Source organism: Syzygium oleosum, unplaced genomic scaffold (assembly GCF_021117445.2).
Source record: "Syzygium oleosum isolate NSW1041296 unplaced genomic scaffold, Sole_v2.1 Sole_v2.03, whole genome shotgun sequence".
Classification (NCBI taxonomy): Eukaryota; Viridiplantae; Streptophyta; class Magnoliopsida; order Myrtales; family Myrtaceae; genus Syzygium; species Syzygium oleosum.
The window spans coordinates 6,016,012-6,040,370 of NW_026607487.1; the positions used below are offsets into that span (position 1 = coordinate 6,016,012).

General features: G+C 39.1%; 2 protein-coding genes across 10 annotated transcripts; both read right to left on the reverse strand.

Moving 5' to 3' along the window:
* Nucleotides 1-3,977: 3,977 nt before the first annotated feature.
* Nucleotides 3,978-11,391, reverse strand: LOC115680976 (peroxisome biogenesis protein 12). 3 transcript variants are annotated; one of them, XM_056309099.1, is made up of 11 exons: nucleotides 10,398-11,391; nucleotides 10,147-10,228; nucleotides 9,762-9,867; nucleotides 8,974-9,122; nucleotides 8,145-8,394; nucleotides 7,738-7,847; nucleotides 6,902-6,976; nucleotides 6,509-6,595; nucleotides 6,170-6,256; nucleotides 5,746-5,883; nucleotides 3,978-4,920 (listed from the first exon to the last, which is right to left on the reverse strand). In XM_056309099.1, the coding sequence occupies exons 3-11, from the start codon at nucleotides 9,796-9,798 to the stop codon at nucleotides 4,849-4,851; spliced, it is 1,005 nt and encodes a 334-aa protein (XP_056165074.1). In that variant the 5' UTR covers nucleotides 9,799-9,867; nucleotides 10,147-10,228; nucleotides 10,398-11,391; the 3' UTR covers nucleotides 3,978-4,848. The 3 variants fall into 3 exon arrangements, with proteins under 3 accessions (XP_056165074.1, XP_030460677.1, XP_056165073.1); XM_030604817.2 differs by lacking the exon at nucleotides 10,147-10,228; XM_056309098.1 differs by lacking the exons at nucleotides 6,170-6,256; nucleotides 10,147-10,228.
* Nucleotides 11,392-11,502: 111 nt separating this feature from the next.
* LOC115680975 (protein PHR1-LIKE 1) lies at nucleotides 11,503-17,564 on the reverse strand. Of its 7 annotated transcripts, none has more exons than XM_056309097.1 (10): nucleotides 17,423-17,563; nucleotides 15,835-15,866; nucleotides 15,686-15,755; nucleotides 15,294-15,577; nucleotides 13,738-13,897; nucleotides 13,572-13,648; nucleotides 13,433-13,478; nucleotides 13,208-13,265; nucleotides 12,821-12,890; nucleotides 11,503-12,294 (listed from the first exon to the last, which is right to left on the reverse strand). In XM_056309097.1, the coding sequence occupies exons 3-10, from the start codon at nucleotides 15,744-15,746 to the stop codon at nucleotides 11,950-11,952; spliced, it is 1,101 nt and encodes a 366-aa protein (XP_056165072.1). In that variant the 5' UTR covers nucleotides 15,747-15,755; nucleotides 15,835-15,866; nucleotides 17,423-17,563; the 3' UTR covers nucleotides 11,503-11,949. The 7 variants fall into 7 exon arrangements, with proteins under 7 accessions (XP_056165072.1, XP_056165071.1, XP_056165070.1 ...); XM_056309096.1 differs by having other exon boundaries at nucleotides 15,835-15,922; nucleotides 17,422-17,550; XM_056309095.1 differs by lacking the exon at nucleotides 17,423-17,563 and adding an exon at nucleotides 16,657-17,122.
* Between the last annotated feature and the right edge of the window lie 6,795 nt (nucleotides 17,565-24,359).

A 24,359-nucleotide genomic window follows, 5' to 3' on the forward strand; every position in this document is an offset into this window, starting at 1 on the left:
ATCTGGTTCAGATGAAGGAGAGATGAAGAAATTCATCCCTCAATCAAGATTCGACCGGAGTGTGAAGTGGAATATGCAAGAGAATCAGAAGAGAGGAGTGTCCGAACAGACACTTTGGGGAGAGGACACAAGAATTTGGATCTTCAGATTCTCAAGAAACAAAAAGACATGTCCTGACTGGACTAATACGAATAAGTAATAACGACAGATAATTGCACTGCATCTGCTGGGTGCGTTGCACACTTTGAGCAGTCTCTTCATGGGCCATCAAACTCCTCGAAACAGAGCAAAGAAGTGGCAAAAAGAAATGATGATGAGGAGATTATAACTGGTGCAGGTGAGCACGGATTCTCTTAATCTGGTTCCCAGGTTTTACTCGCTCTCTCGTCAAAACAGCTGTCCCAGGTTAACGGGTATTCCGGAACGCTTTTTTCAATCGTTGCATAGGTGAATGGGCACGGAGATTTCGCAATATGAAGATCTATGAAACACCCTATAAGTTTCAGCAGTCTATTGAGTCTAGGCTTTGGCCGATGCAAATGCCCTTGATGCAGAGTAGTTGACACACAATTTATTCACAGTTGTATTTAATAAAAAGAAGGTTTAGGAGTAGAACTTTTTTTTAAAAAAATTTTCCCTATCATTTTCAATGCACACGCTCGTTGGATCTGGCAAGCTTGCACTCTCCCAGCTAAGGCGAGCCTCGCCTTAGCCGGCAAGGTTTGCCTCACTAGTGGTCGGTGAGATTGACCTCGCTAGCCAGAGGAAGAAGGAAGGAAAAGAAAACAAGAAAGAGAGAGAAAATAAAAAAAAAAGAAAAAGAAAAAATTCAAATATTTTAAAAAATAAAAACTTATTAAAAATTATCTATGTCAATGTCAGCCATGCCACGTCAGTACTGGTCGCAACATGTTGGAGCTGGCAAGCCAAAATTGGTCAAATTGATTGAATTTACACAAATGCAAAATGTTTAGGATTCAATTGGTAAACAAAAAAAATTTAAAATTGAATTCTCTCAATTATAATAGCTTTAAGATTTTTTTAATGATTTTTCTGAAAATGATAAAATCCTTAATCTTTTTTTAAATTTTTGCCAAGGACAAAATCCTTATTAAAGAGAGAGAAAGTGCAAAAGACAGCGGTGAAGGAGGAGATTTCATTGGTTTCAGCTTGGAGCGCTGATGGTGGGGGAGCCAAAAAGAAGATGGTGACGTGTACGTGCAAAAGTGACCTGGCGTACCAAAATATGGTGACACGTGTCCCTTGTGACTTCGTCTTTTCTTTTTTTTTTGGTAAAAAAATGATACTATATATTAGATCAAAATTTAGAGGCTTTTTATGTTATTTCTCTTTTAAAGAACGAGTGAAGATAAATAATTCAATAAACATTTTGTACTAAAGAAATAAAAAACTCGAGCATCTTTGGCTTTTCTCGAAACGTGTGTATTGCAATAACCAAGTAAGCAGTCAATGTCCTGGCCACGAACCTACGCAGAAGTGGTGGCTGCTATCATTGCTGGTACTTTTCAATGTGTCGCTATAATTGTTGCAATTGGCTGAGCTATTGATGTGAAATTATGGATCTAGCGTATTTATCTCTTCATTCGTTGCTATATTTTTGTACAGGAAAAATTGATTATCTTATGTAAATTGCTACGAGAATATTCATCCTCTGATTCTTATGCTGTTGCATTATTATGCATGCTGGAGAAGATACCCCGTGAAAGTGCTCCATGAGCTGTGATGAATGAGTGATGAAACTTTTCTAATTCACAGAGAAGGAAGAGCTAAGTAAATATCAATCAAAGGTTTACTCCGGTGTAAATATAACACGTCAGTAGGCAGTAGCAAAGCTACGTTATCAATGTAAGTACTGTGTGGGATTGTTATTTTGGAATGATCTCGGCAGACATCATATTGTTAACTTATCGTGTTCATGAGTAATTATGTTTTATGACGAAGTCTCTATTCAAAAAGGTTAATACACGAAGATATATAACTGATTATTGAATTTTCACGTGAGAGAAAGAGAGAGAGGACATGAGGACATGGATCCTCAACCTACATGGTATTCCTTCCGATGTCTCAATAAATTTCAACTCTTAATTAAGAAAATGAGGGTTTTATCAATGGTTGAGATTTGTTGAGACACCAACATCAAGAGGAGCAACGTATAGGGTATGGAAAAGGGGAGGTCGTCTGACAATGCAACGCTCCTCGCAAGAACAAGCTTTGGCACCATCATTTGTCGAGAGACCCTCACCGGTTCGCGGCTGGGATCGCCAACCCTCACGCGAGGCCGTCGGCCATCTCTTGCCTAAAGGCCACCTCCGGTCCGTCGCCGACTATTCCCTCTTGTCCTCAGGTTTAAGTCTAGGGGACCCATATGCCTCCACGAGCATAAGCATGTCAAATCGAAAGTTCTATTCTCAGGCAATTTCCCAAGACTCGCATGTGACTCACTTTGATAAAACAAATAGACAATGAGGGTGGGGGGGAACAGAGTTATCTATACAACAATCTCCCAGCGGCCTTAATGTTTCACATAAAGAGAATTGGGTGGGCGAAAACAGTTATTGAATAATGACTTCCTTACAGCCATTCGAAAGTTATGGGAGGGAAAAGACAACATATGACAGCCTGGCCGGATCGTGAAATGTTGTACTGAGTAAATTAAATTAGTGTTGCATTAAATTATCAAAGCCTCTTCTTTAGAAATATATAATTTAATTTGTGGGGGAATACATCCAAAGAGCTTTTTGTAGCACGAAAGGACCATATGATAAAATCATTGTATGTGACTTTAGATGAGTTGTGACGCCGGATTTATTATTATTTTTTTTGGGACTCACCTGATATCCCGGGCCGGCAGCCCTTCTGCGGCCCTTAGGTATGCAATCGGTGCAATTAAAGACGGGGCGAATTCTCCACTTCGTCACTGAGAAAATCACATTAACAAACTTACGAAAACACCAATATTCAAGAAATAATGATATTTTAGCTCGCAGATGATATGAAATCTCATATATGAATAAGCAAAATCTGTCGACTCAAAAAAAGCAAAGAAAAAAGAAGTAGAATTCAAGCATTCCATTTGAAAAACAAAAAAAATAGAAAAAAGTTTCATATGGGTAAATTTCTAGAAACATTTCGTAAATTCCGAATAATGTTAATTGAAAAATAAAAGTGACAAGTAACTGTCATCAACTCTTATAAGGAAATACTCACGTTCATTTGAGTTAGCTATCAACTTTTCTCTTAGTGAAGTTACCAATTCATTTCAGGTTACGAATTCTTAATTGAGTCACTTATCACAAGTCTTTGGATCAATTGCGAATTACCGACTTTTTAAGATATGAATAAGTAGAGGATTTGAGCGTAAAGAAACTTCCTATCGAATTCGAAAGTGCAAAAGCCGCTTTCTGTTCATGGCAATCTCATGTGATTAGAATGTGACTGCCTGGGTCCTCAATTTTCATATCAAATACGCAATCATTCAATTAAAAACGTAGGCTGCCATTGCAAAAAGGACTTGGGGAAGAAAAAGTCAAATACGACAACGTACATCTTGTGAACATTATTTTCGGGTCCCTCGTCAATTGGAAGTTTATATTGAGATGGGGCACCAAAACAGATCCCAGTGTAACTACTCTCTCATCATTTTCACTACAATAATTTCGTGGGACATTCACTGTATAAAACATCGACTCCATGATGGCTCCACCCGGTCTTGAATTATCTTCGGTTTGAAATGTCTCGCAGCCGATCCGATTCAGATGAAGGAGAGACGAAGAAATCCATCCCTCAATCAGGATTTGACCGAAGTGTGATCATATTTGAGGGATTATGGGGAAAAGACGAAATTAGGATGCGGAATCTAAAACCCGCTGGTGAAGGATTGAATCTACCAGAAACCGAAACGAAGAGAGCACCTAATTATAAGATCGAAGTACGAAAACTGAACTGAGAGCTGGAGCTGGATCAGGAACATGAACATGAACCATATGGAGTGAACTCGAGATCGAAACAAAAGTCAAATTCAGCAATGTTTGGACATTCTAGCGAGCGGCATCATTCCCTTTTCTGAGTTCGCCTTTAACAACCTGATTTCTCCTTCTGAATCCCCTTTCGGCTTCTTTCTAACAATTCAACATCGACTCAATTACTCAGCCTACCGAGGTGTAGACGAACAATTTCATTGAAAAGCCCAGAGACCCAGAGAGAAACTTCCGTAGTTCCACTAGGATGTCCCAATTCTATAAGCCAACTCACAACTCAGCCTGGATAGTGATGTGCAATACAGAAGTTCAGAAAAATAGAACAACATATCTTGAAAGTGATGACTTCATAGGCAGTCCAAAAGAGTGAAGGAGAGTGCGTCATTTTCATCTTCATGGTTAATAAAAAGAATGTGTTTTCACAGGACAAGCCCTCGAGCATTGATGCCTTTATTAATCTAAAAATGAACAATGTTGATATCGTCTAAGACATGAGACAAACTCAAAGATGTGTACAAACTATGGTCGCATCACTTTTTCTATTTTAGCCAAGGAAAGAACATGTGAGGCAAGTGACTGGGCTTGAGTAATGCCGAAAGATACTTACGCTCGTACTCACCATGGTGTGGGTATGTAATGAAGTCACGAGATGTGAAAGAAAGCTTGACATATATCTCAGTCACAGCTCATGGGCTGACAGAGATCAGGTAATCAAACACAGTCAGACCACACCTTTGCTCCAAACACCACAATGGCGGTCTTTGGTTCAATGGCAGCATATTGTTTCTTTCATTCGACCATGGTTTCTGGCCATGTTCAGAAAAATGATCATCTCCAGAGCATGAGTATCCTACATGTCATGGAAGAGCCGCCTTATGTGGTCAACTGTTGCAGGCATCAATGTGACTGGACAGCGCTTATACTGTGGCATTGTAAAAAAACCATCAATGGATAAATAAGTATAATCTCTGGTGCAGAATAGAAAAGGAGACATTCTTAGTCCCTAATCAGCTATATACTTAATTATATGAGCTGCTTAAGTTAAGAAGTTGGTACTGATGTCCTTTCTCTGAAAACATGTTAGAAAAGGAACAGATACTATCTTTTCCACCCTATTTTATCCAACAAAGGAAAGGGCAAAAGAATCCCCGCTCTTAGCTTTATAAAAGAATGCAGGTTTTGCAATAATAATCACTTGAAGAGTCTCAAGAAGTTAATAGAATGGCAAAGAAAATAAAGTATTATCTATTTAGCAAATAGAAAAGACAAAAACAGAAAAGTACCTTACCAAAAAAAAACAGAAAAGTAGAAAGATAAGTTATCATGCAGTAGTAAAACAACACTAAGTATGTCTGATTAATAATGAAGCAGAGTGCACAGCCAACTCTGAAAGTGATTTTACCCGTGAAAAAGAAACAACTTTTGATGCGCATAACAACTGCAAAGTACTAATAATCGGGAAAGATGCCATAGTTGGCAGAATGTACAGCATAATGCTCAAGATGCTGAGTTGATTTCACTGAAGTTGTACTAGCACAAATTTGAAATCTTAAATAACATCAAGATTGTCGTATTAGCTAGAGAACAACCTAAACCAACATAAGTCTCAACAATAATTTTGGATCAGTTCAACACCTCTTAAAGCTAATTGCTCACACCACGTCCTCTATGCATACACCATGTGCTCCCTAAAATATTTCACCAAAGTCTGCATTTAATGATTATTGCTAGGATGAAAGTAGCTCACCTGTGAAACATACTTGAAAATGCATGCATAGCAGAAGACAAACCCTGAGACAGTAACTGCAGATGGATTTGCACGCTTCTGGGAGCACAAAGGGCATAATGTTTTGTCTGGTGGCAGTGGAATCCCTTCTTTTGCAACCTGCTCAAATGATGCGTGATTCTTGAATCATATGGCCTCTTTGAAAACTTCTCTGCTATTATAACACAGCCATGCATGACAAAAAATTGAGAATTGTCGTTGAGGGATGAAAGAGGTGTCCCAGAGCTAGATTCTTGTCACTAGTTTAGCCAGAAATGCGAAATTGCCTTTATGCAACTCTGTTTCAGTTATGATACTTGATAACAGAAATCCTCTAGTCATTTAAAGCAAGCAATCACTTGTGTTTGTGTCAGAGGCACGGAAGAGAGAGAAAGAGAGTTGTCACCTTTGGAGGTGGAGGTGGTGGTGGTGGAGGGTACACAGTTGGAGCTGACATTCTCTCCTCAGCAGATTGGTACCACCACTCCATCATCTACTAAATTTCAAACATCAGCAAAGTTCCACACTATCATCATATAGATTTATTTATTTATTGACGTTGCATCATATAGATTTATTCACTTCTAGAAGAAATACACAAAATTTGGCTACAGGATTACAACAAACAATTCAATAACCACCTCAGATGCAGATATCACAAAACGAAACTAGTAACTTATACTTTGCCAATGCAACTGTTTGCAGTAAATTCATAAACAAAATAAGTAGGAAAAGTGGGACTCACCTTAAAGAAGAAGACAGCCGCAATTAATCCAGTCTGTGCATAGTCAAGCACCGTATACGTACAGGAGAGCAAGGCACCTTGCACTGCCTGTTTGGAGAAATAAAATATAAGTGAGTTACAACTCGAATTACTACAACATTTAAAGTACATTTCACATGAGCAAAAAGTACTTCCTGGCATATATTTCGGCTCATTTAACTGAGTGATCAAATCAGACCAAAAAAAAAACTTTGAGATCAGTGGGATACTTAGTGTCTGTGTTATCAAATCTTTAAAAAGAAGAGGAGATAGCCAACCACTTTTGGATTACCAGCGCTTCCACATGAACATGCAAAGCTCGATCCTTTGAGAGAGAGTATACATTAAGCAACATCTACCAAGACAGATCTATACCTTCAACCACGGAGGACCACGAAGTCTCTCGCGTTCTTGATTTCGTATCTTCGAAATTCTTGATGAAGTATCCATCTAGATCAGCATCAGAAAGGGTAAATTGATACCTTCCAAAAGTAAAATCTAGCAAAGGAGAAAGGACTATTCAATAAGACATGCACGGCTTAGACATATACTATACTGATTCTGCAGCAGGGTCAAAAAAGATTTGGCTATTACGTATTCCTTTTGAGCTTCAGTATGAGCTTGACCAATAGCAATTAGTACAAAAGGCCTACCACAGGTCTTCAAAGCATATTCAGCACTGCTAAAATTAAAAGTCAGAATATTTATCTTCATTCATGCTACTCATTCCAGCACCACATTGAATTAAAAAGACAGTCCTGCTTAGCAAGTTATGGCAAGCACCAAGTCAAATGGTACCTTCAAATGCCCAACGAAGTTTATAAGCAAGTACAACGGCTGTTCTTATACAGATTCATTCCATCTTCACACCAACACCAATTATACAATTAAAAAATGAGATCAATTTATATGCCTTGGGCAAGAGAGAAGCACATAACTGAGATAAAACTTGGGAACCTTATGCTAGGAAACATGGGAAGATAAAAAAAAATTTCTGTATTTTCACTAAGCAACAGAAACCAGAGAGGTTGGTAAAATGATGAAAAAAGAAAGTAACTCAAGCCACACGATCTACTGCATTTCAAACTAATTTTTCATTTACTGGCCCTCTTTCCTTTCAGCTTTCCCAAATTAAGAAGAAAAATACTAGCAGATTTAATAACATGTGAAACAATAATTTGACATTAAAAATTCTCTGAAGAGAACCTAACCAGCTCTTGCCCAGTAGCTCGACAAACTTGAATATTAAGTGCATGCAAGCCATGAGAATAGAAGCCAGTGGCATCCAATAGATACAACATTTGATAGGCGAACGACAATCCTGCATAGTCAGAAGGTAGCTTCAATTTGAGAATTTCAAGCCAAATTTAGTCCACAATATTTTAATTACTAAAGGAAACTAGTGTGCAGTAGAAAAAAACAATGTTTTCTTGGTTTCTATGAATAAGGTTAATTATCACTGAACGCCCCTGTTATCTTTAAAAAGTAATTGTTTAATGAATTGTGAAATTGGGAACAAATATAGGCATAGTTTACTAATTCTTTCAGCCCAACAACCTGTGCCAAGGAGAACGACACTTTTAAGATGTTAGGCATAATGTAACTCGGGGTGATGTACCTTCACAGCTAGCGTGTATCCATGGGTAGCAAGCACCTACTATTTTCTGAATCCTCTTCATCAAGTGTATTCTGATTGATCGATCTGCATTCGAAGTTCCTGTTGAGACGACGACATCCTCTCCTCCAGTGATGTAGTCCAAATTATCCAAACTATCTTCTCCATGACCCCATAAACTTGCTTGAAGTCTGGCTTCCCTTTCTTTGTTGTATATGGAATGCAATTTTGATTTAAAGTATGGCAAGACCACCTAATCATAAATGTATTCTTCCATGTCAAAACCCGATAATAAAGCAAAGGATGGAAAGAAAAACCTCGATAATTTTATACATCACGGCCCATGTCTAAATAACAATGCCCATTTCCAGTGTTTTTCAGTAGAAAGCTGTATCGTTACTGCAGAACATGATCATACAGGTCTAAACAGAAAACACTGACTTCGTTTAGCAAGGGGACTGGTAAGTAAAACTGGAATTTAGAAGAGGAAAAGTAGTTATCCTTCTTGAATATAAGCTACAATCTAATTCAAGTGTAATATCAATTTTTTTTTATAGTTGAATGAGATATCCTGCTACTTATCTTTACTCCATTCACCACGATTATAGAGAGAAAGATAACCGAGCCTCAATAGGAAAAATAAGGTTACATATCACGAACATGTTGACCATAGTGTAATTATGCTGCCAACAGAAGCCACAGAGAAAGGCAGTGAAGCTTATTCTGAGAGTTAAATTATCTAGATGGATACATTTGATCAGATATATCCAAGAAAATTCAACAGCATTCAGTGGCTATGCATAAGCTGGATGAAAGAAGCAAAAGATTGTACCAGAAATGCAACAGATAGGACTTTCTGGCGCTTTTCTAACCCAGAATGATGCAATCTATCTCCTGAGTTCAAAAGAGCATCATCCTTCTGTGCTTTTATCTTCACTGCTCTCCTTCGTAGCCCGTATAAAGATTCGGAAAATGAAGCATCTGAAGAAGAATAAAACATAAAGAATAAGGCTACTTCCATGATGAAAAATTGATTAATCAAACTTAAAGGGCACTTCACAAAATGTCTAACTATTAAGTCCAAACCTTTTCTTTTGCAGGAATGCACTTCAATTTTTACACATATTTGTCCATCTCATACTTTCTTTCAGTGTCTAAACAAGCTTTTCGACATTCACATCCCACAGAATTCTCAGTTGACCAGAGTATTAAAATGGCATGTCTCCAGATTTCAATTATTCAGGAAACATGACAGGTGAAAAATGAAGAGTAAGAACTTATCATGTACAGAGGAAAGATAACCCTTCACATGACTTGATGAGGTTAGCCTAAAGCAAAAAGTCGACTCTCACTTTTGCTTCAACAAGCCAAAATTCTAAGGTTCAAATATATCCTTGAGGAATTAACACACATGGATGGGACTACCATTAGAGACAGACAGTAGCCCACCAAATTCAATGCTATTTCCATGACAAAGGGACTAATAGTGCCAAAGGACTAGTTTAACACTCTACGAGTCCTGAATGCTCAATCTAGCCAAAAAAGGAGGGGCGGGCGGGGGGGGAGAGAGAGAGAGAGAGAGAGAATTCGCTAACATAATATATTTGTTCGTAGAGTCACCTGTAGTTCGCAAGCTATGACTTTCGAGAACCAGCATCAGCAGTGCAAAGAACTCATCTTCATAGTCCAACACTTTGTGAAGGAAAGGTCTTCTTAAGGCAAGTACCTGCAATTCATTCATGAATCCCACTACTTCCATAAAAAGGAAGAAAATAAAATCTAAGAAAAAAGGAAAGACATAGTGCCGCAGTAAAGCCCATCCTCTCGCAAGTCGATCGAACTAATGCAATCGTCCACTAAGCACAAACCCCAACAACTCCGACCAATTCCGATAATTCAATCAGGTACATTTAACAGGTATGCTCGAGCAGGCAACAACAGGCCAAGAACCGAATTCAGCGAAGCGGGTAAAACCAGAGACGTAATCTTGAAGCTGGGCTCATACCTAAATAACACTCAAACCACGTAAACGAAAGAGCAAGAAAACCACGGGACAATCTCATGGCCGCCCTTCGCCATTGAAAATTCTACAAACCAAGAGCGAACGAGATGGCTCAAGAGTTCATCACCATGTCTTGAACTCGCGATTCTAGGCGAAAACTTAAAGCTGGGTCCGTCAGCACAACGACAAATTCGATATGGCCAGAGAGAAACGCACTCGCAATCGTATGAGAGAGAGAGAGAGAGAGAGAGTACGCCGATGGAGTAGGTGAGAGCGGCGCGGAGGCTGGCCGGGAGTTGCTGGGCAGCCGCCATCTCGAAGAAGGTGGGACGCGTCCCCTGCCCACCCACCTGGAACAGCATCTCTCCTTCTTGTTCTTGTTCTTCTTCTTCTTCGTGTGCTTTGATTCGAGGGTTCCTCCGCCGTCGGCTTGCAAATTATGTACAGCTCTCTTTCACGGCAGAGTAGAGCTGAGAGATAACGAAGCAAATGATCTTCTTCGAGCTCTTCTTGTCCCCCTCATCTCACCCTAAAAGCTACGAACTTTCCAACGCTCTTCCCAGCAGAAGCACCGATCTTCACCGACCATCTTCACGAAGCCAAGAAGTACACGAGCGGCAGATGTTTCCTTGGGAAAAGGAAATCCCACTTTGTCTTTAACCTTTGTGGGTGAAGAAGCCTTTGGAACCTCAAACTTCCCAAATGAAATTCCCACCTAAAGTTTACCCCTTTGGTTTGCACAAAGCCTTTTATAAAGAGCAATGAAAGTGCAAGTTCTGTTAAGACGGCTAAGCTATTCCTCCCAAAGCTTAGGAGATTAACCCGAAATTTTCCCACCCTTTTCGATTTGTCGGCACACTTCGCGCGAGTCTAGTCGGCGACCCCGCATGGGTTACGGGTCATCTTGCGATTCTTGCCCGCAAAGTGAGATTGGGTCGAGAGCCGCTGCGAAACCGAACCGTTCACCATCTGAATATCACCTAATTGTAGAAAGGTCCTCGTTCAAAACTCGATACTTGTCCCTGTACGTGCAGGGATTCAAGTTTTTCGCGATCTACCTTTCTAAAGTTACAAGATCACGGAACCATCAAGCCTCTGGTCCCAATTTTGAGAAGTCGAATCCTACTCCTCTCATGAGAGGTGAACTGTTGCCACCACGCCACTCCACTTGTCGGGGCTTAATCCCTCGGCACGGTTTAGCTTTTTAACTCAAAATCGATTTCCCGAGATAGTGAATCGAGCTGATCTCGAAGAGAAAGATAACCTGAAAGTACAGTCCTTCTACGCGAAGTAGATCCTGAGCCGAGGCGATGTCACACAGATTCATCTACATGCCAAGCCAATGATGCCCGCAAGGAATTGGCACAAAGATTTCCCCCAAGATTAAACAAGTCGGTACAAACCCTTTTTTACACAAATTAGAAAGACAGAAATCACCAGCAGCTTAGTAAAAGCTTCGTTCCTAGTGAGTTCGAGCATCATTTCTTTCTGCCCTCTTTTTTTGCTGCTAAACCTTCTATCTACAGTTATCAATGCAAATTTATTTCCCAAGTTGGATAGTTCGGATAAAGTCGGAGGCTTTATCGACTTAGAAACTAAATCCATCTAATACGAATCCATAGATAAATTAGAGGACCGGAGTTCCAAAATCTCCTAGTTTCAGTCAAAGAAGTCCTTGTCATGTGATCTTTTATAAAACAACTTCACTATGTCATCTTCAGAGGCAGTAGGAGATCTTTTTTCTTCTTTAATATCCTTCTCTTTCTCCATTCTTCAAGAGCTTGAAAGGATGCTGCTCCAGGTTAATCACAGCGAGGTTTCATGGCCCCTCACTCGTTTCACGGATGGAAGATCTATCTCGCCCTCATCCGGATCGTCATCATCAGGAGTTCTTACTTCAGAAACCTTCTGCTTTTTATTCGCGTTTTGAGAACTTTCGCCAGGCGAAGAGCTGGGGTTTGTCGTCTCAAGTCCTTTTTTAGCCTGGTGTTGCTCGGTTGCTTCTGTTATGTTCCTTGATGGATCACATTCATCGGGAATGGGGGACGAAGTAGCTTTGGACCCATCATCATCCATCTTCCTTTGTTTCTCAAACAACATTTGTAAGTATCTTCCTTGTTCTTCAATCCTCAATTGCAGCTTTCTCTGAATCTGCATGAATTAAAAAACCGATAAAGCATAAATGAATTGATAACTGATAAAGCAAAAGTGACTCGGTAACAGATGCTTCTGGACTAAAATTTTACATTGTGTTCTATGTAGAGAGGTTAGGGGAAAATTCTCAATATTTTGGCATTTAAGCACTACACGAGATCCTTGTCTTCAGGGGAAGACAGGCACTCTTTAAAGACAGTACTCCAAAAACACAAAGTGATAGGTCTTATGGCCTGAATTAGGCAAGTGAAATACTTTTATGTAAGTAAGAATTTATGTAAGTAAGAACTCAACTAGGATCTCTAAGTGCTTATCAAGCACAGCTGCTCTTAATAAACATGAAGCATTTTTCTTTTAGCTTTTAGTTAGATGTTTCAGCAAAAACGGTTGAGAATCTTATGCACAATATGCAGAAGTAGAGAAAAATTCTCATAGTAGCATAAAGTAATATTCTATATCTGCAGGCCAGCAACATGCTTCCCTTCACTTGAACAGACCATTTTCTCGAATGTCAAAAGCTAACCTCGAGTTGTTCGTGGAGTTGCTTCTGAACTTCCATCTGCATTCGCAGCGCTTCAGTGATGTTCATACTCCTGTCATGGAGGTTTAAGGGTATTTTGATTGAAGCATCAGTTTCTTAAAACATTACTTCCAATCAGGTACTCAAAGATGAGAAGAACTTCATAAGAAAATCGACAACTAAATTTTATGTGGTGAAACCGAAGAAGATTTGGGTCAGCGTTAAATGATAAAGACACATGAAACATGATAAACTTCATCTTCAGGGACAAGTCAAAACAGCATCAATACAATCTAAATCAAGTGAAAAGAATGAATCCTACAACATGAAAAGAAATACCCATCAGCGAATCAAAGTACATAAATTAATAGAGCCAAGAAAATGACTCACGTCTTCAAGTCTAGAGATTTCATTTCTTCCAGTGTACTCAACTTCTTCTCTGAAGATCCTGGAAACAGAGGAATGACCAGTCATTTTACAGCCCAAAGGACAGGAAAGACTGAAAATGGAAGGCAAGATTCCACTATATATAAGTGCCTGCTGAAAGGAAATTTATATATGCAGAGTGTAGTGAGAGGAACCAACAAGCAAGGATCATTAACAAAAGAAAATCACCTTCACTCTCTGCCGAATCCGGTTTATATCGAGCCGTTCTATATTTCTGCATTAAAAGGGCTTCCACGTAAGTTTGGAATAGAAACTAGAAAAGACAATCTCACGCCTGGGATAAGAAGAACAAAATAGCAAAACATACCTGTAAGTGGCTTTTCACATGATAGATTGTTAGGCCTTCTACATTCATCAGCTTTAAGACACCTTTGGGAGTGGCACCTGAAATTAATGTCAAAAGTGAAAAAAATCAAATAAACTGGTCATCCTATACACATCCAAAATCCACAGTCAAATCAAAAGATACGCACGATCACCACCGCCAAGCTGATTAACAGCCTCCACAAAAGCTTCATGAAGCTCCGGTGTCCAACGCATTCGAGCCTTGCTTGAGGATGCACTTGATAATTGATTAGCAGCAGCAGAAGATTCTCCAGGAGGTAAAGACTGACTGTGAACAACCAGGGGCAGCTGCAACAGCATAACAGAAAACTGTCATCTGAGTATGGCATGCCAGCTTAATTTGAGAAAAAATTAATAAAAATTAGATAAACAGTATTCCAATAATAAAACCATCACCAGAAATTGGTTATTTACGCTTACTTATACACTTATTGCAACCCACAAACAATGGCCACAAAATTTTCCTGACAGATCAAACTAAATGCTACGTAAATGATATTATTGGCTTCAGAAATGTTTCTGTGTGGTACAGAATTCAGTGCGAAAGTCTGCTCACATCAAACAAGGACAGGTGATGTAACGATTGAAGCAATTGATAACTTATTCAAACGTAAAGAATGCAAGATGATATCCAGCAAACTGGAATCAATGGAGACTTAACGTAACATTTTAAGAAACAAAGTAATTATAGTTTAGCTCACTATTTTAGCCAATTTGGGTGGTTTAAACTTTTGGCCCGGCTTTCTCCACTTACTTGAGGCTTTTGATTTTAGTTTTAGCAATAGCTTCGTTTTTTAGTTTAGTTTTTAGAAGCTGTAACTCCTTTAAACTAGTATCTGTTGGCTATATGACTACTACAAGTAAGCTGTACCCAACACAATGGGTCAGCTTTATCATTTTTGGCTACACGTGAAAAACAAAAACTAGAAAAAAGAAAGTACGCCAAAAATTCTGCATTTCACACTCTTAAGAGTAAGCTTAATTTTGAAAAAAAAAAAACATTCTCAGTTTTTCGCATAAAAATTACAGAATCTGTTCTTGTTTTCAAACTTGCACCTTGTCGTAACACTTACTTACCATGTCGTTTCTGATTGCCATCGTAATTTTTTTTTCTTTGAATATTTAATTACCATTTGAAATCATTACAAATGAAAATGTTTCAAAAATTTCAGTTTTTTCTTATTCTAATTGGAAAACAAATGAGAGTGCCGCTATGTTGTTTTTCTATATAAAAGTTTTCAGAATGCACAATATTCAAAAACAATGAAGCTACAAAGCATGTCTCCCGACTAGTCTTCTGTTTTCACTAAAAATGAAACATCAAATAATTCTTTTTTCATTAAACAATTAATATTTTCCACATTTAGCTAAACTCAAAAGACAAAAATATAAGCCCAAGCGCTGGTGGGTAGGAGCAAGGACCACAAGGTGACTTTTGATGAGCTTTTCCTTAAAATTAACAATTTGGACCAGAAGCAATAACCTAAGACCGCCCTCCCTGCCCCCCTTTGCAACCCGCCACCCCCCGAAAAGAAAAGAACAAGTATCTCATGTAGCGCCAAACATTCAGGGCACATTCTCCTATAGGATTTACCTTACATGCAAATGACAGACTAGCGAACAAGTTCAGCCTTCTGTGCTGGACAAAAGTCAAACCCCATTACAAGTTAAAAGATAAACGCACCTTTGATGTGTCAGTCGCATCAACATCAGCAAGAATTTTGCTCCAATCTGGATCCAGTGCCTCATCAACAGAAATTAACTGTTCAGCCCACTGCCAATCACTTCTTGTAGATTGGTCCTCGCATCCCATGACACCCCCACTGCTCTCTACCTGACAATTATGGCTCGGGATGTTTTCTGAATAGATAAGAAAATCCTGAAGCTGATTTGCATCCCAGGGACCATCTTTGCTTTCTTTTGGAATATCAGTCAATGCAGTAGGTTGTACTTCTGTATGGGGAAAACCTAGGGGTGGTGTGGACGTTCTAATCATGGATGCTGGAGAAATGAATGGAGAACATTGTGAACGTCTATCATGTTGTAAGTCAGAATGAGGGGAAGAAAAGCAGACATCGCTCGTATATCCAGAAGTGGACGAAAGGCCACTTCCAACGGTCCCGTTTTTAAACAACATTTGCGTCGCCTGCAGAAACGGGATTAAAACATCAACTCCCTTCCAGAAACAGTACAAACTAAACATTCAATTTAATGTTGAGGATCACCTTTGACAAGGGTTCAAGAGAGAGCACTTTTTCTGCAAATGAAAGATCACTCAAATGTTCAGCACTTGAATCCTACGTAACCAATTTGCATGTCCATAATAACAGAAAGACTATCATTCACCGCCATGTTTAGACTCTTAATCCAAGTCGCAGGCTCTGTCATTGATTAAATGGTATCTCCCATATAAACCCTCACAAAATATTTATCAAGAATACCCGTTTGAGCACATTGCTAGTATGCTAGAAGATAAGACGGTGTCTACAGAACCATGTGACTAAATTAGAGCACATTTCAAGAGACATCCAAGTCAAAATCCATAGAACACCGAAAATTTCAAGGAAAAACAGCATATATACCGGTAAAAAATTTCTGAAGAGATAGTAAAAAAGAAATTAAAAGAGACACCCAAAATAGACTGAAATTTACAACAGAACTCAATCAAGTTCTGTCGATATTGCCATGTAAGAGTCGCAATGACCAAGGTAAGCAACACCGTGTCTCGAAAAGCCCGAAATTTCTCACATTGTAGATGAAAGTCCCAAAAGGTTTCCAACTATTATCAAACAAATAGCCTCCAGTTAACCAAATAGAAACAGGGATACGCAAAAACCAACCTAGCATCATTCTTTTAACGCATAGCACGCACTATTCGCGTAAAAGAAACTCACAGCGCCACTAAAAAAACTCAAAAAGAGTAAAGAAAAGGAAATCATAACCGTCATGGCAATAGAAGCCTAATCCATAACCCATAAAAAAATCAGATCATTTTCCAATTGCCGAGGTTAGCACCCCACAATCCCAATAAAGGACACAATCCTATACCATCGTATCGTCGTGTTAGAGCTGCAATGACCAAAGCAAGCACGATCATGTCCCAAAGCCCCACATACTTCTCACACTGGACATCTTCTTAAATAAGAGAGGCAAATTTCGCCGGACCACCATCAAACACGTGGCCTCCTCCCAAACAAGCTAGAAACAGAGAAACACCAATCCCAGTTCCACATAACACCATCCTCTACAAAATTCACCGGCGCCAACCTACCCAATACCCGGATCATAATTCCACCAATTCACCATCGGAAAAACCACACTTCTTTCCGCTCGAACAAATCAGAACCACAAGCACCATCGAATCAGAAGCCTCGCCGCCCAGGACCGGCTCGAGACCAGCTCCCGCCGCGGGAATTCATCCTCGGCCCCTCTCGTCGCGCCCGACCGATAAGCCGGAATCGAAACGAAACGAAAAACCCATCAAAAGCCAAAAGTTTCGGTCCGATAAGAAAAACGCGAACCCCGCACGCGCGCGCGCGCACACGATCAGACAGCCCGAAAGAGGAAAAACAGAGAATCCGAACCTCAGAGCCAGAAATTCCCAAAAGCAACGACTACCCACGACAGGGAAAAACCCCCAAAGAGAAAATACACCGGAGAAGAAGGGCAGGACCGCCGAACCCCCCCACCTCGCCACGCGGACGGCACGCACCAAAGGACTCGGGGAAGGCGGAAAGAAACCCCAAAAGTCCCCCCCAAACACACAACCGTCGGCTCGGGAAACGAAAGCGAAAACGGAAACGGAATCCTTACGTCAGGATCGGCCGGCCGAAGGGGGGCGGGGACGAAGAGCTACTGCAATCCGGCGAGCGAGCGAGCGAGCGCGCGAGGGGAACGAAGAAATTTGCCTCCTTTTCGCCGTCTTGACTTCGAAATTCTCTCTGCGTTCCCCTTTTTTTTTTTCCTTTTCTTTTTTTGGGGTCTTCCTCTCTCTCTCTCTCTCTGATTACAAGGGAGGGAACGGGATGATGATGACGATGATGATGATTGGCTTTTACTTGTCCCTCCCTCCCTCTCTCTCTCTCTCTTACGTGTCCGCGTGCCCCACCCGGGCGCCGCACGTGCGGGGGATCCCTCTCGCGCTGGCTCCTCCGCCCCCGTTCGTGTCCGCCGATGCGGTCGGGGCCCCCGGCCTCGCGATCTCGCGATCGGACGGCCGGCGACGGAGGAGCAGCCGACCGCGTGGGGGCGCGAAGCAGGGGAATATTGAGACCGGTGGGGCCCACGGGAGCATCGGGGGTGGAAAGGAAGGGAAGTCCACTTTGAGCAGAGCAGCGAACTTCCTTTTGGTTTTCCGCGCCCTTTCGCCCTCCCTTGAGGTCGCCGCCGTGCCCCATTTTTTTTTACCTCCTCCCTTCCCTTTTTTTTAATATTTTTTTATTAATTATTTCTTTTTTTTTTCTATTATTCTTTCTTTTCTTTTTTGGTCTTTTCGTTTTTGGCCGATGATGCATCTTATGCCACCTTCTCGTGAAATCCCCAATGACCAGAGCCTCGTCTCGATCGCGAGGCACGCGGTGCGTCACCGTGTCCGTGTCTTTTTTTTTCACAATTTTTTTTTTTCTCCTCTTCTCCCTCCCTCTCTCTCTTTTGTTCCCACGCGAAGAGCAATTTCCCGGAAAAGGTACCGGCTTCGTTTTTCTCATTGCTTACGCCGTCGTTCGTTCCTTGAAAACCTTATTGTATTAGGGATGGTAAGAGCAAGGCACGAAAATGGAATGACTCACGATTTGGTTGTATTATCGTATTGTATTTGTAATATTCGGAGCCGAGCTGTAAATATGAAAAGAGGGATATCATCGTAGAAAGATGAAAGGAATTTGGTGTCAAGGTCGTGACAAAGCATCATGAGTGCTTGACTATAGGTAAGGGGCAATATATTAAAATATTAGGGGTTTTGCATGATGTGGCTTTCTTATTTTGCAAAAATTGGAAAGAGCTTGAATGACAATTAAAATGGCAAAAAGATGTTAGTTATGCAACTTACACTAAGCTAAAATTCTTATGTGGCGGGCTTCCCACTGCATCATTCATCTCTTACCTTGTTAATTGGTCGTTCTTCATTATTTGGTTGAAATATCATCATGAGAGAAAAGAAAAAAACACTGATTGCATACTTTTCAACTTGAAATGAAATTCGACCAAAGAAAAATTGAAGTGAAAAGATAAAAAAGAAAAATTTCAACCCATAACTCTAAAAGTCATGCTACGATAATGCTGTACATTCTCATTTTTCCATTTAAAAACAGAAAAATCGACCCACGATTCTAAGAAGACCAGATCAACGAAATGCAATTCATACTCCTCATTCCATCTTAATTATAAACATTTCATTGTAATTTGTGTTGGATATGAATGGTAATAGTATAAACATATTAATCAAAGAGCGGTGGATGAAAGTAATCAAGAGCTTATGAAATCCTAATCGAGAGGTAAAATAACCTTTCAAGTTTGTATAATATTTATAGGGTGACGCTATTTCCACCTCCTGTATGACTAAATCCACCCGGCTTTCACCAAAAATACAAAATTATCTTCGATTATTCAATTGCAATTTAAAGTTGTGGTCCCAAATTAATTTCCTTATTTTTTAGTTTTTAGATATCTATGTAAGATTTACTTACCATAGTTAAGAATTTTACATGTTTAATTTTTGTTTATTGTAGATTTCGCATGTATATTAAAAGCACTATGTTTTCCTTTTTTCTATTGTTAAATATTACTTCCATAAATGTTCGTTTCGTCGAAAAGAGAAATTTCCAAGCAATCTAGTTTTTTGCAAATTTATGTTCCCAGGTTTATTTACTTTACTTATTTTTTTGGTTTTTCCATATCTATGTAGGATCTGCTTACCATAATTAAGAATTTCACATGTTTAGTTATTGTTTCTCATAGATTTCCCATGAATATTAAAGGCATTGTGTTTTTTTTTTCTATTGTCATATATTACTTCCATAAAAGTCCGTTTCATCAAAAGGAGAAGTTTGCAAGAAATCTATTTCTTTTCTATGTTGTCGAGCAAATTTATGGATAAATTGTCAAGTAGGGTTTTGAACAAATTTGAAATAGAAAACTTTTTAACACATTGACTTATTTATAAATTTTCACTTTTGTTGTGTATATCACCATCAAACCCCTTCTCGTTGATTTTCTTTTACATACATACACAAATAATGGGATGATCACATGAAGCAAAAAAAAAATACTCTTTAAAATTTTTCAGAATGAAATCACTTCCAACGTGAAACTTTAGAAGATAAAATTTAATTAAATCAAAACATTGCATAAAATAAGAATTTTTTTTTAAAATGCCAGTGAAATATCATTATTTGGATTGACAATTTAATATCATCTATGAACTCTTTACGAAAAAAATATCAAGATGCCTCAGTATGCATAATGTTTTTCGTGCGTTCATAGATATTCCTTTGATGCCATACATGCTTTGTGTAAAAGTATCTCGCCTATTTAGTAAGGAAAAAAGATAAATTCGTTAATATGGTAAATAAAGAGACTTGATATATATTTTAAACTAATGAAATTAAAAAACGAAAAGTTCACCAAGAAAGGGTGCTTTGGAGATAAGATGGACATATGATAGATAAGTTGTTATAAGATCAATCATGAACAATATACTTTTCAATATATTACTATATGAAAAAATGTCTTTTTTCCTTACTATTGGCTATATAATTTTATACGAAGCATGTAAAATGTTTATAGGAATATCTGAAAATGCACTTTTTCTTTAATACACTAAAAAACAAAGCATATGAAAAGCTCAATTATGGTAACTAGATCCTAAATAGAAAAAGAAAAAAAATATAAAAAAGAAGGAGTGAGGCTATCACTTTGAATTGTAATTTAAAGATTGATTGTAGTTTTATCCTTTTAGTGTAAATGGGCGTGGTTTTAGTCATTTAAGAGGTAAAAATAGCGCCAGCCTATGTAAACATTCTTTCAATAAATAGCAACATATTTAATAGCACATTCGAAACTAAGAATGTAATACTAAAGTGTGAAATTACGGAAAAAGAAAATCAAACAGATTGATAAAGATCCTCAAAATGCCTTATCACTTCATCACTATTTAAATTCACTTTATTTAATTAGTGTTGAGGCACATGCTGTCCGCGTGATTTTGAGAGCAATTGGGCAATTATTTACTAACATGAATATAATAATAGTGGGTAGTTGTTACAGATATATGAAATTGTCGATTACTTTATGGAATGGTTTAGTGAGTACCAAAGTTAATATTGGAATGTCCAACAAGTGGGACCAATCCCACTTTTGGCTTAATATATAAAAGATATTTTTCAATCATTTTATAGCGAATGCCTTTGAGTCACTAGTTAAGTACATTTAACAGATAAGTGTTTTTAATTTCAACGTATTGATTACACATAGCACGAGCAAATGAATGGATTGAAAAATGCAATAATTCTTTAAAATGTGTTTAACAAGTCCCCGTAAGGTACTTGTTAACAAAATCTTTTTTTAATGTTTTCCTAAAAATAATAGCTATTCGGATGAGGTAATGTGGAATTGAGAAATTTTCAAGAAGCCACACCACCAATTTACTTTTTACACCCCTTTTATCTTAATATATATAGATTATTCTTACTAATTACTAATCGCTATAATCATTTCATCAAGTAACCACCCACTTCATACTTGTCTAATAACTTTACATTACTACTGGGGTTGTGTAAAAAACCCGTGAATCTTAGAATCCAGAGAGGCCCGTTTGGACCGGTTTGATTCTTTCGGGGTCTAGTACGACAGGCCGGCTTGGCTTAAAATGATCCGATGCCCGAACCGGTCCGATTCGTACATAAAAAAGCTATAAGTAGCTATGATTGTCTTATTCCTAGAGAACACAACACTCCCTTCTGTCTTAATCCTCTCTTCTTCCCTCAAACAGTCCGCACCTTCTTATCTCACAAACTCCGCCCTCTCCATTCTCTCATTCTCACGAATTGCCGCTCATCGAGCTCCACCGCCCAGCCGTCGTGAGCCCCACCGCTCGACAGTGTCTCTCTCTCGTGTGTCTGTCTCAGTCCGATGCCTCCACAAAGTGGCGCTACACGGACGAGCCCCAGCACGCAATAGTCTCTCTTTCTCTCGAGGCTCAAGCTTTCTCCGGTTCGCTTTCCTTCACCGACGTGAGGCTTTTCCAAACAGGGAGTTGAAAGCCCTCCTTGACCGGCTCCTGCTCAGCCCTGACAACCACTGCATCAACATAATCAAACACTCACTCAAAATTTGTGACGCCTTAAATTTAACTCACTCGAGTTATTATCCGTTTTGGCCTAATCTATTATGGGCCTCGCGATTTTATTTTTTGACTTAAAAGTGGGTAACTTTTCAAGAAGTCACCTATCTTGAAAGTACTCCCGCTTGAGCACGCTAACTTTGGAGTTCCAAAACTAAGCATTAAAGCGCCTTCGTAAGATAATTCAAGTTTATATATGTAATTCTTCCATGTTCGGTGCACAGTTTGGTTCATTCCTGTCCCCTTCACCATTTTAGAAACTTGCCAGGAGCCGCTCTTTATCTATGCCCTCGGACCTTGGCAACCACTCCCCGCTCTCATCAGACCTGATCGTCACAACTTCTCTCGAGTGTTTTTGTCTTCCTCGTACATAATCTCCCATCATCACTTACCCAAGTGTGGAAAATTCGCGACAGCAAGACCGTAAACCAGGTGTAAGTTTTTGCAGTAGACCAAGTAGCGTTCGCTTGGACTTTCCAAGTTTAGATTTCACAGCTTGTTACAGCAAATTCGATTGCGTTAATGACTATTACATGCATTTACGACTTTTGCTTTTAGTGATCTTAACAACTGTAACAGCTATTACATGACCCCTTGTGTAATAGCAATTACAGCTTGTTTCCAAAACACAATTGCCTCTTTTCTCATGCTTGCTCTACCTATTTTAGATTAAGTGAAATTGATATATATTACAATTAATTTTTGGCATAAGGCTCTTCCCTTTGATGTTTCAATTATTTGTTTCTTTCCCAATGATTTAGTTAGGGGATCGGCCAAATTCACTTCTGACTTCGTATAATCGATAAATGTAACTTCAAGTTCCAGTATCTGTTTCAAGATATTATGTTCAATCACAGCGCATAGACCCAGACGACGTTGATTTCATGTCCAACGAAATTAAGTTCTGATAAGAAATCCCTCGGTCATTCAGCCTCGCTGCTACCGAAGTCAAGGGCTACAACCCCCGTGTCAAAAATAGAGTTCGTGGCCATAATTTGTTCGCTTGCTTGATTCCCAACATATTGCAAAAACACCAAGGGGTGGATGAGCAATCACCAGTGGGTTTTGTAGCATATGAATCTAAGATCCAGTTAGTATCACTGTACTTATTAATACAACGAGATTTCGCTATAAAGAAAACCACATTCCTAATACCTCTCAAATATTGCATTACCCTAATCAAAGCATTCCAATGATAAGGTTTGGAATCCTTGCATACTTTGCTCTGTCTACAAACATCATAAGCTATATCGAGAAAAGTTCATTAAATCCATCAAACTTCCAAGAACTTTCACATAATCAAGTTATGAGATGGTTTTTATGTTTCTTTAGATGGAGTTTAGCATTATAAGGAGTGTTCACATGAGTGATCTCAAAATGTTCAAATTTCTTGTTATAAAGTCCATCTGGAAAGCCTAAATAATATGTTTGATGTAAGAATTCGACTCACAATCACAAAGAAAATAAAGAGTAAAAGCGAGAAAGACAATTTGAGATGCAAGGTTTTATCTTGGCTCACCCTTAAACTAGGGTTATGTTTAGCAGGGGATTCCACTATAATGAGCACGTCACACTTTTCTGTTATATCTCTCAATTACAAGATAAAGAGAATATATATATATAATCGTCTGATTCAAAATAGGAAACTTCTTTCTAGGAGATCTACTCTAATTAGGAAATCCATGCTGTCTAATTGCTGGGGAGTATGAACCACACCCCAACAAGAGAGACCACACATATATAAAAATCATATATAAACTCCATTGTCAAGCGATGTAAAATATTTCAACACCCCCTTTCACGTGCAAGGAGATTAGGAGTGACATGTGGAATATGACTAATGGGGTGGACGCAGACGCAAAAGGGGCAGAACAAGGGCTCTAATAACATGTAAGAAAGCTTGACACAAGTTTTTGGATTGGATTTCCTGACAATAATCTTATCAGACTTAAATGACATTTTAATCCCACCTTTGCTCGTTTGTTGTATTCGCCCTTATGTCCTGTACATGCAGCACCTTATTCAAGGCCAAGGTCGACTTGAGCGAAACCTTGCCCCTTCCAGAAAACACACATAAGTCGACAGTCTCCAAGATTGACATTATCTTCATTAAAGACTTATGTGCCTAGTAGTACCGGAGTCTACCACCCATTCTTTAACAGTGTCACCAACATTTGCTTTGAGAAATGACCGTGGCTACAATGATACTGAGGTCTATCACTGAGGGAATTTGGCATGTCTAAAACGAGGAATGATCCAACAGGTTCAACCGATTGGACAAATGAAGCTGAAAAGCGGTTCTCCATGAATAGGCACCACGACAATCTTAGAGGAGCCCTTTACCAAAAAAAAAGACAATCTTAGAGGAGCCAATTTCGCGAGAAAATATGGGACGTCCAGTTGCTCCATGGC

Excerpts from the sequence above, each read along its gene's own strand:
- LOC115680976 (XM_030604817.2), bottom strand. The coding sequence starts at position 10,505 with ATGCTGTTCCAGGTGGGTGGGCAGGGGACGCGTCCCACCTTCTTCGAG. Across the intron at positions 8,395-8,973 it reads TCCTATCTGTTGCATTTCTG|GTGGTCTTGCCATACTTTAA; the intron begins GTACAATCTTTT and ends ATTTATGATTAG. Across the intron at positions 6,257-6,508 it reads CGGCTGTCTTCTTCTTTAAG|ATGATGGAGTGGTGGTACCA; the intron begins GTGAGTCCCACT and ends GAAATTTAGTAG.
- LOC115680975 (XM_056309093.1), bottom strand. Across the intron at positions 13,898-15,293 it reads ATGCGACTGACACATCAAAG|CTGCCCCTGGTTGTTCACAG; the intron begins GTGCGTTTATCT and ends ATGCTGTTGCAG. Across the intron at positions 13,479-13,571 it reads ATGTGAAAAGCCACTTACAG|AAATATAGAACGGCTCGATA; the intron begins GTATGTTTTGCT and ends CTTTTAATGCAG.